Below are 17,133 nucleotides of genomic sequence, written 5' to 3'. Positions count from 1 at the left end.
TGATAGTAACCTTTCACCTGCTTCCCTCTTCCAATCCTATATATCTTTTTGCCAGATTAATATTATTGAAGTGTCATCCTGTTTTCATCATAACCCATGGCTCAGACAGTAAAGAATCTGCCTGCAATGCAGGAGACCCAAGTTCAATCCCTGGATCATGAAAAACCCCTGGAGAAAGAAATGGCAACCCCCTCCAGTATTCTTGCCTGGAGAATCCCATGGACAGAGGAGGCTGGTGAACGACAGTCCGTGGTATAGCAGAGTCGGACATGACAGCAACTTTCACTTTTCACCATCCTGTTCTCTTCGTGACCCAGCTTTGAATAGGGAAAAAAATACGGTGACTATGAGCAGAATGAGATTCACCCCTTGGCTAAGCGTTCAACATCTGTGGTGTTCACTCTGGCCCCCACCTGGCTTGCTTAGATTCTTTCCCAGGTTCTCCCCCTGTAACTATTCTTTACATATCTCCTGTGCAAGGTAAGCCAAGTCACTCCCTGTTCCTCATTAACACCCTGTATTGTCTTGACTTTTCATTTTGTCTCACTTTACTCTTTTCACTTGGAATCCTTCTTCTCCATTCTTGAAAATGCAAGACAAATTCCACTTCCACAAATGTTGCCCTCACTCACTTTTCTTAAATATCACAAGAGGTGGGGAAATTCCCTGAGGAATATACAGTTCCCTATCATACTCAGGTGTATTAGTGTTAGTTGCTTAGTCCTGTCCGACTCTTTGCGACCCCATGGATTGTATCCTGCTGGTCTGTTCAGGCCATGGAATTTTCCAGGCAAGACTGCTGGAGTAGGTAGCCATTCCCTTTTCCAGGGGATCTTCCTGACCCAGGGATCAGACCCAGGTCTGCTGCGTTATTGGCAGATTCTTTGCTGTCTGAGCCACCAATTGTTGTTCAGTCATTGTTGCGTCTGACTCTTTGCAACCCCGTGGACTGCAGCATACCAGGCTTCCCTGTCCTTCATTATCTCCCAGAATTTGTTCAAGCTCATGTCCCTTGAGTCGTGATGCCATCCAACCATCTCATCCTCCTGCCCTCAATCTTTCCTAGCATCAGGGTTGTTTCCAATGAGTCAGCTCTTCTCACCAAGGGACCAAAGTATTGGAGTTTCAGCTTCAGCCTCATTCCTTCCAATGAGGATTCAGGGTTGATTTCCTTTAGGATTGAACGGTTTGATTTGCTTACAGTCCAAGGGATGCTCAAGAATCTTCTCCAACACCACAGTTCAAAAGCATCAGTTCTTCAGTGCTTAGCCTTCTATATGATCCAAATCTCACATCCATTCATGACTACTGGAAAAACCATGCCTTTGACTAGACAGACTTTGTTGGCAAAGTAATGTCTCTGCTTTTTAAATACACTGTCTAGGTTTATCATAGCTTTTCTTCCAAGGAGCAAATGTCTTTTAATTTTATGGCTGCAGTCACCATCTGCAGTGATTTTGGAGCCCAAGAAAATAAAGCCTGTCACTGTTTCCACGTTTGCCCCATCTATTTGCCATGAAGTGATAGGACTGGTTGCCATGATCTTAGTTTTCAAATGTTGAGTTTTAAGCTAGCTTTTTCACTCTCACTTTCAGCCTCATCAAGAGGCTCTTTAGTTCCTCTGTGCTTTCTGCCATTAAAGTGGTGTCATCTGCCTATCTGAGGTTGTTGATATTTCTCCTGGCAGTCTTGATTCCAGCTTGTGATTCATCCAGCCCAGCATTTTTCATGATAAGCTCTGCATATAAGTTAAACGATAGGGTGACAATATACAGTCTTGATGTACTCCTTTCCCAATTTTGAACCGGTCCATTGTTCCAAGTCCAGTTCTAACTGTTGCTTCTTTACCTGCATTTACAAGTTTTTCAGTGGCAAGTAAAGTGGTCTGGTATTCCCATCTCTTTAACAGTTTTCCACAGTTTGTTCTGATACACAGTCAAAGAATTTAGCATAGTCAGTGAAGCAGAAGTAGATGTTTTTTCTGGAACTCTCATGCCTTTTCAACGATCCAACGGATGTTGGCAATTTGATCTCTGGTTCCTCTGCCTTTTCTAAATCCAGCTTGTTCATATGGAAGTTCTTGGTTTACATACTGTTGAAGCCTGGTTTACAGGATTTTAAGCATGACCTTGCTATGTGTGAAATGAGTGCAATCGTGTGGTACTTTCAATATTTTTTGGCATTGCCCTTCTTTGGGATTGGAATGAAAACTGACTTTTCCCAGTCCTGTGGCCGCTGTTGAGTTTTCCAGATTTGCTGGCATGTGGAGTGCAGCACTTTAACAGCATCATCTTTTAGAATTTGAAATAGCTCAGCTAGAATTCCATCACCTCCACTAGCTTTGTTTGTAGTAATGCTTCCTAAGGTTCACTTGACGTCACACTTCAGGATGACTGGCTCTAGGTGAGTGATCACACCACAGTAATTATCTGGGTTATTAAGACCTTTTTTGTACTTGCCATTTCTTCTTAATCTCTTCTGCATCTGTTAGATCCTTGCTGTTTCTGTCCTTTGTTGTGGCCATCTGTGCATGAAATGTTCCCTCAGTATCTAATTTTCTTGAAAAAATATTACCATTCTGTTGTTTTCCTCCATTTCTTTGCACTGTTCACTTAAGAAGGTTTTCTTATCTCTGAGCCACCAGGGAAGCTAACATAGCCATACACACCTCTTTTATTGCATTGTAACAACTTGAACATATTAAAATATTTGACTCTTTGTACCACTAATTATACTGTAATATTTCATGTATTTCCTGTTGGGGGACTCATGGCAAGTGACCAACAGAGTGAAAGCTGGGGGTGAGGTGTTGTAAAGGAGTAAATGGTGGTTATGTTTAACCCTCAGGTCAAACTGTAAGATTCAGACCCTGGCCTTTCCAAGTATTAATTGTGTGATCTTTACCCTAGAAAACTGCTTAAACCTATCTGTGCTTCAGATTTTTCATCATTAGACTGGGATGATGATAAGAACTATTCCATATGGTTGCTCTGAGGTTTCAATGCAGTAATGTTTACAAATGCTTAGAATGGTTTCTGACATAGAGTGCTGTATAAATTTACTGTTATTAGTCCTGGTGAGACTAAAGTTATAAACTGCATTGCAGAGTTCTCTAAAATCGCTGATAGTGTCTGTGTTATTTTACTTAGTGCTAAAATCTATTTCATTGTTATTTCATTAATGTGAATGTATATTTACTTATTTTATTGAGGGAAGTGTAGTTCGTAAATAATTGCTTGAAAATGTGAGCTCATGACTTCTGTCTAGAAGAGAAAATGTTAATGCCAAATGGAATACTAAAGAAAATTTCATGATGTGTAAAAATTTACGAAGTTCCAGCTACCATTTTAGAGAATATATATGACCATTCTCCAGGCTATCAGAGTCCTCTGGTTTTTATGTTTGAGGTTAAATTTCTTATGTTCTTACTTTTGAACTTTTTGATCCATTATTTAATATAGTTTAGTTCAGATCACATAGGGCAATTTATATCTAATTAACTCATTCATCTTTCTTCTACTTTTAAGTAGTAATGACAGGGAAGTGTAGTTTGGGAAATTCATTTTTAAGACTCTTAGAACTGTGCTACAAGAATCTGTGGCAGAACTGCTATTTCTTAGTCAGGTTCCTTATACATAATTTAGAAAGTAGATATAAGAGTGTTCTCTAAAAGCTTTGCCTCTAGCAAGAGAGTGGCACCTGATTCATACATAACATCATACAGGCGATGGATTGCTCTCCAGAGTATGGGAATAACTTCATTTCCTTATGTTCTTTTTGTTGTATGAAATTGCACAAAGAATTTTAGTTACCTTGTAGTTGCTGGCTAATTGTCAATGATCAGAATAGCAGGGAGGAAGATTTTTTGTTGTTGTTTTTTTTTTGGAAGGAGGGTGCTTCATGAAAGATGAGTCAATCTGGAGGGATGTTAGGGTCCAAAAACCTTACAAATACAGGTGGTATTATTCTCTGTATTTATGGTACATCAAAACTGGGAGTAGTTAAGTGAATCCCACTATTGGAGATGGATTGGTTTAGGCCTCTTGTCAGGGTGATAGGATGAGCTAACAAGGGTCATATGTTGCAGTGTGAGGTAGAGTTCATAAATACCTGAGAAGCTGAACAATTAGAAGACAACTATGAGAGAGATGTCATCAGGCAATTCCTGCTTTGTTACTCAGTAGGTAGGTAGGTCATCTTCGCAGAAGATCTGGAGATTGATCTGGGCAGCGAAGGTAAGAAGAGCATCCCAGGCAGGAGAAACACAAGCAAAATACATGATTGGGAAATGTATGTTTTGTGTATAATGGGCAAACTAATTTGTATAGGTAATGCAACTGTCTGGGAGGTTAAAAAGTGAGATTGGTACAAGATATGGTGGACCTGAAAACTAAGCCAAGCAATCTGGGTATCATTGTTTCATTCATATCCGTTTGTCCCTGTTCACTTACTCCCATCCTTCCATCACCTGCCGTTTATTCCTCCTTCTCTTCTAAGCTGTTAGCCTGATCAATGGTAGTGAGAATCATGTGCGGAAGCAGGGGAGCCGTGATAAAGCGTAGACTGTAAAGAAGGGCAATTCAGGCTTAGTTCAGGCCATTGCTGGAGGCCTGAAAGTAAAGACCTTGCTGTCAATGGAAAATGAGAGCTGGGACTTGGGAGAGAGGGCAGAGCTATGTGCTAACTTGCAACAGCTGAACCACAACTTGAGAAATTGAGAAACAACTACAGACAATAGCTAAGAACCAACTGTGTGTGCTTAAGGGCTGAGAGAACGAAGGGGTGAAGAGAATGAAAGAAAACGAGCAGGAGCAATCAGTGAGGTGGAGTAGCATATCATCTTCATGATAAGTAATTTGATCCAAGTAATGGCAGAAAATTAACAGATCTGTTGATAAAGTTAATGAATTTGCTAATACGTCAACTTTTGATCAGGGTTTTTCAGCTATGTTACAAAATCCATGCATATTTGGCACTGTCAAATAAATCATTGGGCTATTAGAAAATTATATGAAAAAAAACAGAAATAAAAAGGAAAATCATATAATAAATTGTTGGGTAGAGTGTTCTTTTGGAATCAGTGTGATGATTGTGCCAATTACTTCTCTCCAGGGATGGGATGTCAATATATCTCCAGATATATATATAATATAGATAGAAAGAATTAATCTCAGAGAAAACATTAAGTGTATATAGCAGTGCAAATCCTAGTCTACCTGTATTTTTCATACTAAAAGATCAAGATGAATATTACAAGAAAATAACATAATTTGTTTGAAAAGAGATGTGCCATAATTTGACTGGGGACTCAGAAAAAAAACAAATTTTTTCCAGTGGGAGAAAGAAGGGCACGACTGACTAGGTTTAGCACGTACAAGACATCATTATGGAAAAACACAGCTATTAATCCTTCTTTTTTAGTGATTGACAATATTAATGTGAAGACAATTATCCTGGCTCTCGAAAATAGATTAATCATAGAGGGCAATGATGCTAAACAGTGCTATGAAAAGTACTTTTTATAAAAGATTTTTTTTTCCCTTGAAGATATGAGCAAATTTAATGAATTCAAGTGTTTGATGTTTGCAGCTTTTAAAGCATTAGAATGATATCACATATTAATACTATAAAATGAAGCTGTTGGGTGAAACTTTGGAAGATTATTCTCATGCTGTTTAAACTTTTCTTACCTATAAAATAGTTGCCTTCCAGTGAAGTCTTTGCATCTTCTTGCGGACTTCTGCAAAGGGAGATTTGTTGATTTGTAGGACCTCTTCTCAAACTGCTTCATTGGAACTTGAGAGGACTGGGCCCCAGAGAGCCCAGGATTTGAGAGATGCAAGTCAAGACTAATCCATGTTTTCTATTCCTCAAAGTTCATTTTTTAATGTTTCCATTGTTCAGTTCAGTTCAGTCGCTCAGTCGTGTCTGACTCTTTGCGACCCCATGAATTGCAGCATGCCAGGCCTCCCTGTCCATCACCAAGTCCCAGAGTTCACTCAGACTCATGTCCATCAAGTTGGTGATGCCATTCAGCCATCTCATCCTCTGTCGTCCCCTTCTCCTCCTGCCCCCAATCCCTCCCAGCATCAGGGTCTTTTCCAATGAGTCAGCTCTTCACATGAGCTGGCCAAAGTACTGGAGTTTCAGCTTTAGCATCATTCCTTCCAAAGGACACCCAGGACTGATCTCCTTCAGAATGGACTGGTTGGATCTCCTTGCAGTCCAAGGGACTCTCAAGAGTCTTTTCCAACACCACAGTTCAAAAGCATCAATTCTTTGGCGCTCAGCTTTCTTGACAGTCCAACTCTCACATCCATACATGACCACTAGAAAAACCATAGCCTTGACTAGATGGACCTTTGTTGGCAAAATAATGTCTCTGCTTTTTATATGCTATCTAGGTTGGTCATAACTTTCCTTCCAAGGAGTGAGCATCTTTTAATTTCATGGCTGCAGTCACCATCTGCAGTGATTTGGAAGCCCAAAAAAATAAAGTCTGACACTGTTTCCCCATCTATTTCCCATGAAGTGATGGAACCAGATGCCATGATCTTAGTTTTCTGAATGTTGAGCTTTAAGCCAACTTTTTCACTCTCCTCTTTCACTTTCATCAAGAGGCTTTTTAATTCCTTTTCACTTTCTGCCATAAGAGTGGTGTCATCTTCATATCTGAGGTTATTGATATTTCTCCCGGCAATCTTGACTCCAGCTTGTGCTGCTTTCAGCCCAGCATTTCTCATGATGTATTCTGCATATAAGTTAAATAAGCAGGGTGACAATATACAGCCTTGACGTACTCCTTTTCCTATTTGGAAGCAGTCTGTTGTTCCATGTCCAGTTCTATGTTCCATGTTCAGTTCCATATCTGTTCTAACTGTTGCTTCCTGACCTGTATTTCCATGGCAGCAATCCTTTTGGATATTATCAACCAGGAAAGACATATCTTCCATCACTGAATTCCTTGATCAGTAGTTTCTTGTGGCCGTTCTATTCTGTTTTAAATACTCTTTTTTTAAAAACTGTTTTCTATATGAAGTGTGAACTCGTAGAAAGTCACTGCTTCTGTAGCTACTGAAGAGCCTTCAGTAGTACTTGCTGCATAGTAGATGTAGAAGAAACCACAGTTGGTAAAGTAATCCGTGGATCATTCAGTCAGCATTTTTCAGAGCTTATGTCATTTCCAGAGCCAATGTCCTTTCACGAAGAATTTAACACATCTCTGAAAGGGTAAGATTGATAATGTGTACGTATGAGGTGACCATTTTCTATTGCTTATGTTTGAAAAGTCATGCAGCCTCTTCTAGAACAAATGAATAGAGACTTCTATGAAGAAGATTCTCCTAGAGCCGTGGTTCTTTATGTCTTTTAAGTTAACTACCCTTTTGGGTAAACTCTAAAATTCAGACAATTCCTGAAGGAAACAAATGCATACCCCTCCAAATTTTGTTCCCAACTTGGATGGTTCAGACTCCTGGTGGTCCAGGTTAGGAACATCTTAGCCAAGAGAATTCTAAATGTAGAAACAGTAATTCCCATGTAATGAACAGAAAGAAAATAAAAGTACTAAATATTTGCCAAGACAGTGGAATATTTTGAATATTGAAGTTGTAGAATGTTCTGTATGATAGACACTGAAGGTGTTGCACAGAGTCAATGTATGTATGGGAATCTTTTATGTTCAGGGTTAAATGACCCTCTGTAAAGACCTGAAAAATATTCCATACCAGGAAAAGACATCTGTGAGGTATAAGTAGTCAGTTGTCATATAAAGCATTGAAATCAGGAATCTAAAAAAAAAAGAAAATGAAATTAAAAGATGTCTTTGTGTAGTGAAGACTTGTGTTTGGCCCCAGCCACCAACTCCACACTCCACAAATTATCCTCAGTGTCTTGATCTGAGAGCCCAAATCAGACGCTAGAGATGGATGCCTCACCAGCATTTAAAAGTGTGATGTTCCACATCTACTGAAGTATCTGTTTGGGCTTTTTTTCTGCTTTTTTGTTTGAAGAGAAAGAGGACAGGAGATAGTGTGTAAAACCAAGTTTTCAGAAAAGAAAAATAATTATTCTCATCATAATGATGTATACAACTGTATTGGCCAACTGAAATGGACTTGAAGTGATTCTAGGTTTCACTACATGACTGTAGTTGAATGGTTGTGGGTTGTGAAGGAAAGAGACGTCACAAACAACACATCGACTTTGGGCTTGAACACATGGTAATTAGGCATGCCAATTATACGACATGGCATTACTCATGAAAGGAGTGATTGGGGTGGGAAGCTGGAAAGCAAGATTCTGTTTGAGGTATGTTAAATGCAGTGTGTCTTGTCTTCATGCAAATTGAAATGGTAGGTGGTGGTTCAGTTGCTCAGTCACGTCTAACTCTTTACGATCCCATGGACTGCAGCACACCAGGCCTCCCTGTCCTTCACTATCTCCCGGAGTTTCGTCAAATTCATGTATACTGAGTCAATGATGCCATCCAACCATCTCATCTCTGTTGCCCCCTTCTCCTCCTGCCCTCGATCTTTCCCAGCATCAGTGTCTTTTCCAGTGAGTTGGCTGGTTTGATCTCCTTGCAGTCCAAGGGACTCTCAAGAGTCTTTTCCAGCACCACAGGTCAAAAGCATCAGTTCTTCGGCACTCAGCCTTCTTTATGGTCCAACTCTCACATCTGTACATGACTACTGGAAAAACCATAGCTTTTATTATACGAACCTTTGTCAGCAAAGTGATGTCTCTGCTTTTTAATACACTGTCTAGCTTTTTTTTAATACACTGTCTAGCTTTTTTTCCAAGGAGCAAGCGTCTTTTAATTTTATGGCTGCAGTCACCATCTTCAGTGATTTTGGAGTCCAAGAAAATAAAGTCTGGAAGGCAGTTGAAAATAAAAGACTGGGACCCTGGTGTGAGGTTGGAGTTATAGATACATACTTGAGGGTTATCAGTGAATAGATAGCTATTTATGGCTATGGGCTTTGAGGAAAGGACCAAAGACGTGAACATATAGATTTAAGGGGTCTGTGGCCCCAGTGCAGTGTTAATAAATGTTAATTTCTCATGGGAGAAAATCTCCAATGTAATTATGGAAATTAAAAGGAAATTTGTTGCCTTATTAAATTTAGTTTTGAAAATTCTGAAAATGAGGTACATGTTGAAGCTAAACAGTCCAGGATTGGGTGGGGGGAGGTGGATGTGTTTATAAAAGGGCAGAATATGGTGTTAAAGCTGATCAATGCCTTGACAGTGATGATGACTGTACAAACCTAGACGCATGATAAATTGCATAGAAGTCAATACACACAGATACGTGTGCATGAAACTAAGGAAACTGGAATATGCTGGATGACCGTGTCAGTCAGTATTCTGGTTGTATATGATGATCTGGTTTTATAAGATGCTACCATGGGGGAAACTGGGCAATACAGTGGATATCTCTCAATTATTTCTTACAACTACACGTGAAACTACAGTTATCCCAACTGAGAAATCAGTCTTTAAAAAAGATTCATAAAAATTATATAGACTTTCATGTTATGAAAAACAAAGGTAATACTCAAAAGAAGACAAACCATATGGGACATGGAATGGTAAACTAAAATTGTTATTTTGAAAAGTCAACCAGCTGATTTATTAATACCTCCTAGAATGCTTTCTAACATGCGTTGTCTTTATTGTATTAGCTTTTCCTGTTTTTTTTTTTTTTAAACATGTTTGGAAATATGTTTTTCTAGTTTCACAAAATAACACTATAGTCACCAAAGTTAATATCCTTTCTGTCTCTGAGAGACTGCTGTTAAAAGACAGTATAGCAGTGCTCTGCTTTTCTTCGTGTTTTTTCAGACAAATGCAGTTAAGGCATTAATTTTTTTTTGATTGTATCTATTTGACTGCATCGGGTCTTAGTTGCAGCACATGTGATCTTCATTGTGTTACATAGGGTCTTTCACTGGGGTGCAGGGACTCTCTCAGTAGTTGTGGCATGCGGGATCTTAGTTTCCCAACCAGGGGTCGAACCAGGGTCCCCTGCATTGCAGGGTGTACTCTTAACCACTGGACCACCAGGGAAGTCCCAAGGCATTAACATTTTTTAAAAGTAATGGAAAACTCGCAGAAAGCACTGATAAATCCCAGAAGTGACTCAAACAACTCCATTTAAAATTAGGTAAGAGCTGTTAATATAAAGATAGAGATAAAGATGTTAAATAATATTTTGTGGTGAAATTTAAAGAATTTCTAAGATTTTAAGATGTTAAATGCTATTTCTTGGTAGGACTCTTACTCTTTACATGTGAGTAACCACTTTGTTTCTTTGTGGAAAAATATTTATCAGCATTTAAGTAAAGAAGAGAAGATATCTCATATTATGTTTACTGTATTTGAGCTACTGTAGTTAAATAAATTTTTTTTTATTTTAATTTTGTTCTTAAACAAAATTTTTGTTTTTAGGACCATGATTTTGGTTACTTGGAATAGACATTTATCACATTTTCTTTTCCATAATAATTATATTAGTTTTTAAGGTAAGTCATTTTGACTTTAGACAGTGAAGAGAAACTTGTTAATATTAGTTTAAATAAAAAGTATATTCATTTTTCAGATGACATAGAAACTCCTTTATAGCAAGGATTTAGTTTAGGGAAATTCTATTGTTAATCTCCTTTTTAAATGAACTTAGTTTTTTAAAATCAACTTAGAAACATTTAACAAATTAGATAGATGAATGGACAGACAGATAGAAATCTTTATGTCCATCTCGCCTGTTGTTTTTGATGGAGACAGACACAGTGACCATTATGAAGTTCTGCTTAAAATCTTTTGGTGAATTTCCAATGTGTTAAGAACCAATTCCAAACTCCTGCATTTGGCTCAGGTGTTTAAAGAAGCCCTGCCTCTCTCTCCAGCCCCACCTCTCATTACCCTTCCCTTTTCTCCCCTTCCCCAATCCCCACACCAGTGTCTGATCTCATCCAGATGTTTGGTGCCCTCTTGCTAGAGCATCTTTCCTTCTCCTTCACTTTTGATATAGTGCCTTCTGACAGGACCATCCTACTGACCTACTCATTTTTTTTCAGAATTTTTCTTTTAAGGCCTTTCTTTTCCAGTGTGGCATGGTTTATGTGCAGCTCTTCAGCAGATGGACAAGCTAGTCTGTATTATCCCGGATGTCTAATGTTGTCCTCAGTGCTAACCCAATTTTTAGACGGACTTTTACTAAAGTATGGTTGTGCTGTGAGGTCTAGGCTTCTTGATGATGGAAGTGAGAGAGGGGAAGGAATTAAAATGGAGAGAAGCATCAGTCTGATCTATGTCTGTCTCGCACACAGTGCCTCCCACACTGTGCATGGCTCACAGGAAGAGGTTTTATAAGGAACCAATAAAGAATTAGAAGGAATCATGAGGAAAAGTTAAAGGAAGTAATAGAAAAAAGTTAAGGATTATTTCAGTGGAGAAGTTATTTTCCATGTAGATGGAAATATCTTTAAAAATGAGGCTAACATGCTAAGCTTTCAATCAAATTTAGAATGAGAGAATGGGATTCTAATGTGGTGCCAGCCTGTAAAAGGATTTCTTGGCAGTATGAGCCTGTTGGTACTAGAATGAGGAGCATATGAAGATTTAAATGGTAGAAAGTGATAGCAGTAAGTCAAATAGTACTTTGATAGTTTAGCACTAAGAGAAACTTATTATACAAACGAAGGAAATATTTTTTGAAAGAACAAGGAAAATAATGAAACCTTAGTATCTCACTCTCTGAAAATGCATTCTGGGAATTTGAAAGAACAAGAGATTTATCTATTTGGAACTATTTAGGACTGACATTAATGGAGGCGGAAGAATGAACTGAATCTTTTTTTAATGGAGGTGGAAGAATGAACTGAACTGAATAAACTTAATGAAAACTTCATGCATCCTCAAGGAAACCAGGATTTCTTGCCTTAGATATGTAGGGGATACATTTGGCAAAGGATTGTTGTAATTAGAGTTTTTGGTAAGCTGAACTATTAACCTTAGAGATTTATTACCTTTTTTTGTGTGTGAGCAAATCATAGTCAAAGTGTCTAAGAAATTTAATTACACTGTCAGTCTAATTAAACAATTTTTCTGTGTTCTCAGTAGGTAGCTGAGAAGACTTATGAAGTTTTTCTAGAGTCATTTTAGTGTTGCTTTAATCTGTAGGTCACTGCCATTAAGTAATCATGTACATGTGGTTTTCTGTTTTATTTTTAAGTTGGATAATGCAGATGAACAAGCAGCCCAGATCAGAAGGGAACTTGATGGCCGTTTGCAGTTGGCTGAGAAAATGGCAAAGGTAAACTGTTGACTTTGATATACTGTACCACATTTCTTTCTGCACTTAGATTTCTGTAAGCTGAAAGTTTTGTATAGATAAAGCCAGTGTAATTTTATCCATGCATACCTCTTAAGCTCAGATTCCTGAATGTGTATTATCTAAATGGAGAATATTATTTATTTTATATATCCATCTTTATATGAGATATTTAAATTCAATGGTAACTTTTGTAGATTATTCTTAAGGCAATTCCCAAATTTCTCAAACTGCCAGGCTTAGAAGTTTAATATTGCACTAAGCATAATATAATCAGAGAGAAGACTGTCTTCCCTGAAAAATCATGTGATACATCCCAAAGTATCTGGCACAGTGTTTGGCCCACAGTGGTGTCAACTAATATTTGAATGGGTGAAAAATATAATTTGAGGTTTGTAGTACAGAATCTCAGGATACATCAAATATAATATTTTATTTACTTTTATTTATACACTGTGTTTCTGTGAACAGAAATAGATTTCAAACAAAAGCTGTGTTTGTTTTTAATACTGAGGACTCTTTGTCTAAATCATTCTCTAATAAATTGATGCATTAATTTACTTCAGTGGTAAAAGTAAAATTCTAGTCCCTTAAAAGAGACTTGAGATTATAATGCTTTGGGTCTGAGAATAAGATTTTTTTTTCCTTTTCTCTTCTGCTAAATGAAAACTTTGAATATGTTTTATTCAAACATAATAAAGGAGACTTACTCTCCTTTCTCCCCTTTTCCCTCTGATTCTGTCTCTGTCTCTCTGAAGAGTCCTCTCTATTGGGGATTTTTTCATTTCAAAAATTAAGGCACAACGTGTATATAGCAAAGTACAGAGATCTTTAGTTTACATCTTGATAAATGTGTGTACACCCTATGTAACCACCTCCCAAATCAAGACAGTGAACATTACCAGATCTGTCCCACACTGCATTTGACAATTGAAGTTTTGTGTTTTTCAAAGAAAAATATATTTATTAATATGTAAGTTTTAAGACAGCTAATGTTGTGTTTATCTAAATGTCTGTTCAGTTAAAAAGTAGAGAAATCATTGAGAAATTGGAGAGAAATAGAAAAACAGAGAAAAGAGAAGTTGGGTAACAGAGATAGTAATATATTTTGAGAGCCAAGCCAAGAGATGCATGAGAAGGATTCTCCAGATGAAGACATGGGATGATGATATGAATTAGGGGCTAAAGAGTTAAATTCATACAGAGGGCAGAGGTTGAAAGGACAACACACCTTGTTACTATCCTCTGCATACCTGGAGAGTCACGACATGATTCCAGAGATTCAAATGTGGAATTTATTGGCTAGAAATCAAGTAGCTTTAGGAAGAAAAATTGTTCCTTAGTCACAGTCATGTTCAGCTCTTTCTGCAACCCCATGGACTGTAGCCCATCAGGTTCCTCTGTCTGTGGGATTCTCCAGGCAAGAATACTGGAGTGGATTGCCATCTCATTCTCCACGGGCTCTTGCAGACCCAGAGACTGAACTTGAATCTCCTGCATTTCAGGCAGATTCTTAATCACTGAGCCATTGGAAACCTCGGGGAAAACCTCGGGGAAAAATGCTTTTCCTCAAATCCTAGCCTGTGTTGGAAGCTGTCTAGAAGGACATTGGTTTTCTTGAAGAACTGAGGCTAAGAGAGAATCCAGAGAGATGTGCACTGTGGGCAGGACTCTGGACCTGTGATCTGCATTTCTGAGTTGTCTCCTTGTATTTAGATTGTACCTGAGCTGTTCACACTGTCCCAAGTTCTTCTCCAAGGGTCTGGCTGGATATGAGATAATTTAGATGAATTTCCAGAGGGTTCCAGAGTAGGAGGGAGAGCCTGGGGTGTGTTCTCAAGTTCATGTCTGTGGAGAAGAATGTGTGTGTACAACCTCGGAGCTGAGTCAGAGGAGCGAGGTCAGTGACGCACACCAGCAGCTTCTCTTTGAGGGGACCCTACTGATTCCATCAGAAATGTTGATAAAGTAGAAAAAGCATGAAGGAAGGAATTGAAGCCAGTGGGATTGGAATGAAAAAAAAAAAACAACCCTCAAAATATAATGTCTTTTTGTAAATAGATGTTTAATTGCTTTCTACTTTGTTTCACCAAATTGAAGCCACCTTCCTAAAATATAAAGCTAGTTGTAATTTACTGACCTTGTTGTCTTAAATCTCTACCATAATCCTTTGAACCCACAAGGGCAGATGATATAATGAATTTATTTTATAGACAAGAAGATTGAGATTTAGGCAAGATTGCTTAATAAAAGACCTCAGACATTGTTCTTTGGACTCCAGAGCTTGGGTTTGTTTTTCTAGGCCCTGATGCCTCTTCAGCCTCATAATTCCAGAAACTTGGTTTATTCATAGTTTAGAGTTGGCAATCAACTATTAGGAACACCTGTCACACTTGGTACCCATTATTACAGGAAATCCACGTGGAACAATGAGAACTAGTGTTTTAAAGATCTGAGTGGAGGTTTGAATCTGTTCTTCCTGCACAGTCCTGGGCAAACTGTGGCAAGAATATCAAGCCAGTCAATCATAAAGGAAGTCAACCCTGAATAGTCATTAGAAGGACTGATGCTGAAGCTGAAGTTCCAATACTTTGGCCACCTTATACAAAGAGCCAACTCATTGGAAAAGACCCTGATGTCAGAAAAGTTGAGGGCAGGAGGAAAAGGGGCTGACAGAACATGAGACCGTTGGATGGCATCACTGACTCAATGGACATGAGTTTGAGCAAACTCCAGGAGATAGTGAAGGACAGGGAAGCCTGGTGTGCTGCAGTCCACGGGGTCACAAAGAGTTAGCAACAGAACAGCAGCAACTATTACACTTCACAACACAGTACAATGACATTGAATCCACAGGGCAGAAATCTGTTTCAAGGGATATAAATATTTTTTCTTGGTTCGTTTTTTCTTATCATTTTTATTGGAATATAATTGCTTTACATCATTGTATTTTTGCTGTACAGCAACATGAATCAGCCATATATATACATTGACTTTGGCTGAAATTACGCCGTTTAGCCAAGGCATAATTAGGAAGTAGTGATAGAAAAAAATGTGATGGACTGGGCCAGAAAGACCTCTGGACCAAATCCATGTTTGCTGTTTCCTGGATATATAACATGAGCAACTTATCTAACCTTTTGGAGCCTGAATTTCTCTGTTCATAAATTCAGTGGCTAAATATTGAACACCTTATTAAAATAATCAGGTGCTATTTTAGGCATTTGGGATACGTCCAGACAGATGGAGTTGTCTTGGGATAACATCAGACAAAAGTATCCCTGCCATGTCCTCAGAGAGCTTACATTTTATTTGGGAGAGACTTGCAATAAGCAGCAAACATGCTATGTAACAAAATTATGGAAGGTGATCATTTGCTATTTAGAAAATAAAGCAGAGAAGATGGAGTCGGGAATGTGGGAGTGAAGCAGGGTGTTGACAATTTCCAGGCAAGTGATTATGGTGGGCCAGTTCTTGGCAGTTCTTTCTCTCTAGTACATCAGGCGTAAAAACTTGGAATCATCTTTGACCCTTTTTTTGCTCATGCCACGTTTGTCAGGAAATCCATTTGTGCCTCTCTTCAGAGTATTTCCAGTCTGACAGTTGTCACCGTCTTCATCCTACCACTCTGATCCATGCTTCATCTACTGGAAAGTGAAGAGCCCTTAAAGAGTGACTAGATTTGAATAATGGGAATTTTATGGAGCAGATTCTTTTTTATGTACATAATGTGTTAGGGCTGATAATGAGCTAAGCTGTACAGAAGACCAAATTAGAACACTAAAATGGTTTATAGGAACAACTCACAGTTAAGCTACAGAATAGTGCTATTTCTGATGCTGTTCTAATTTAAAAGATCAAATTTAATATGTACATTTGGTTTTGTTTCCAAGAAAGAGGCAACATAAGCAGGCTAAATAAAGTTTAAGAAATACTATCAACAAACCTCAAAGCTTTAAAACAGAGTTGTTGTTTTTATTCCCCCAGAGAGAAAAAGAAAATCTAGTATCATCTATTTCCTGTAAAGTTTGAAAATGCTGATACAGTCGACGTGATTTCTGCCAGTCTCTTCCTTGAAGTATTTTTAATGAAAGCTAAATAAGAATAGGTTTTTTTCATGTGCTGATATTACATTTTCCATGAAATAACACCTTGAAAATTTAGGGAAAATAACCAGTACATCGAAACTGTCAAACACATGATGTATCTGCCTTTTACTTTCCTAAATTATTTCTAAAAGGCAAAACTCTGATGGTCATACAAATATAAAATGAATAAACAATGATTGTACTCAGTGTATAATTAATGAGCAAGCTAGTTAGATATTAGAACCTAGTCTGAAGAGCATTTGAAAAGTAGGTGTGTTTAGGCAAAGTTAAGATCCATGTAAAACCCAATAAAAGTGATTAATTTCCAACAAGGATTTAAAACTATAATCATTGGATTGTCTTACCAAACACACATTACTTATATCATCACCAGGCAAAACTGTACAAAGTAACACGTAGCTTCAGCCTTCTGGGATCTTATATCAGTAGTAAACAGTACACTGGGGGCTTCCTTGGTGGCTCAGGTGATAAAGAATCCACCTACAATGCGGGGACCTGGGTTCCATCCCTGGGTTGGGAAGATCCCCTGGAGAAGGGAACAGTTACCCACTTCAGTATTCTGGCCTGGAGAATTCCATGTAATTAAACTAAATTAAACTAGGGACATTTACCCTGCATGAGCCTTGGATGGTCTTTGCTCACATATGGTGTTGAAAGGACCTATTCTCTCACCTTTTTGCCTAATAT

At 38.2% G+C, this 17,133-nt stretch overlaps 1 protein-coding gene across 1 annotated transcript in view; it reads left to right on the top strand.

Annotated features, from left to right (window-relative positions):
• Positions 1-17,133, top strand: part of CADPS2 (calcium dependent secretion activator 2) — a 562,792-nt gene that overhangs the window by 214,896 nt on the left and 330,763 nt on the right. The window contains exon 4 of the mRNA XM_052639068.1: positions 12,239-12,319. Coding sequence (XP_052495028.1) covers positions 12,239-12,319 — 81 coding nt within the window. The remainder of the gene's footprint in view (positions 1-12,238; positions 12,320-17,133) is intronic.

This window comes from Budorcas taxicolor, chromosome 4 (genome assembly GCF_023091745.1).
Source record: "Budorcas taxicolor isolate Tak-1 chromosome 4, Takin1.1, whole genome shotgun sequence".
Classification (NCBI taxonomy): Eukaryota; Metazoa; Chordata; class Mammalia; order Artiodactyla; family Bovidae; genus Budorcas; species Budorcas taxicolor.
This window is presented reverse-complemented; position numbering and strand designations above follow the sequence as displayed.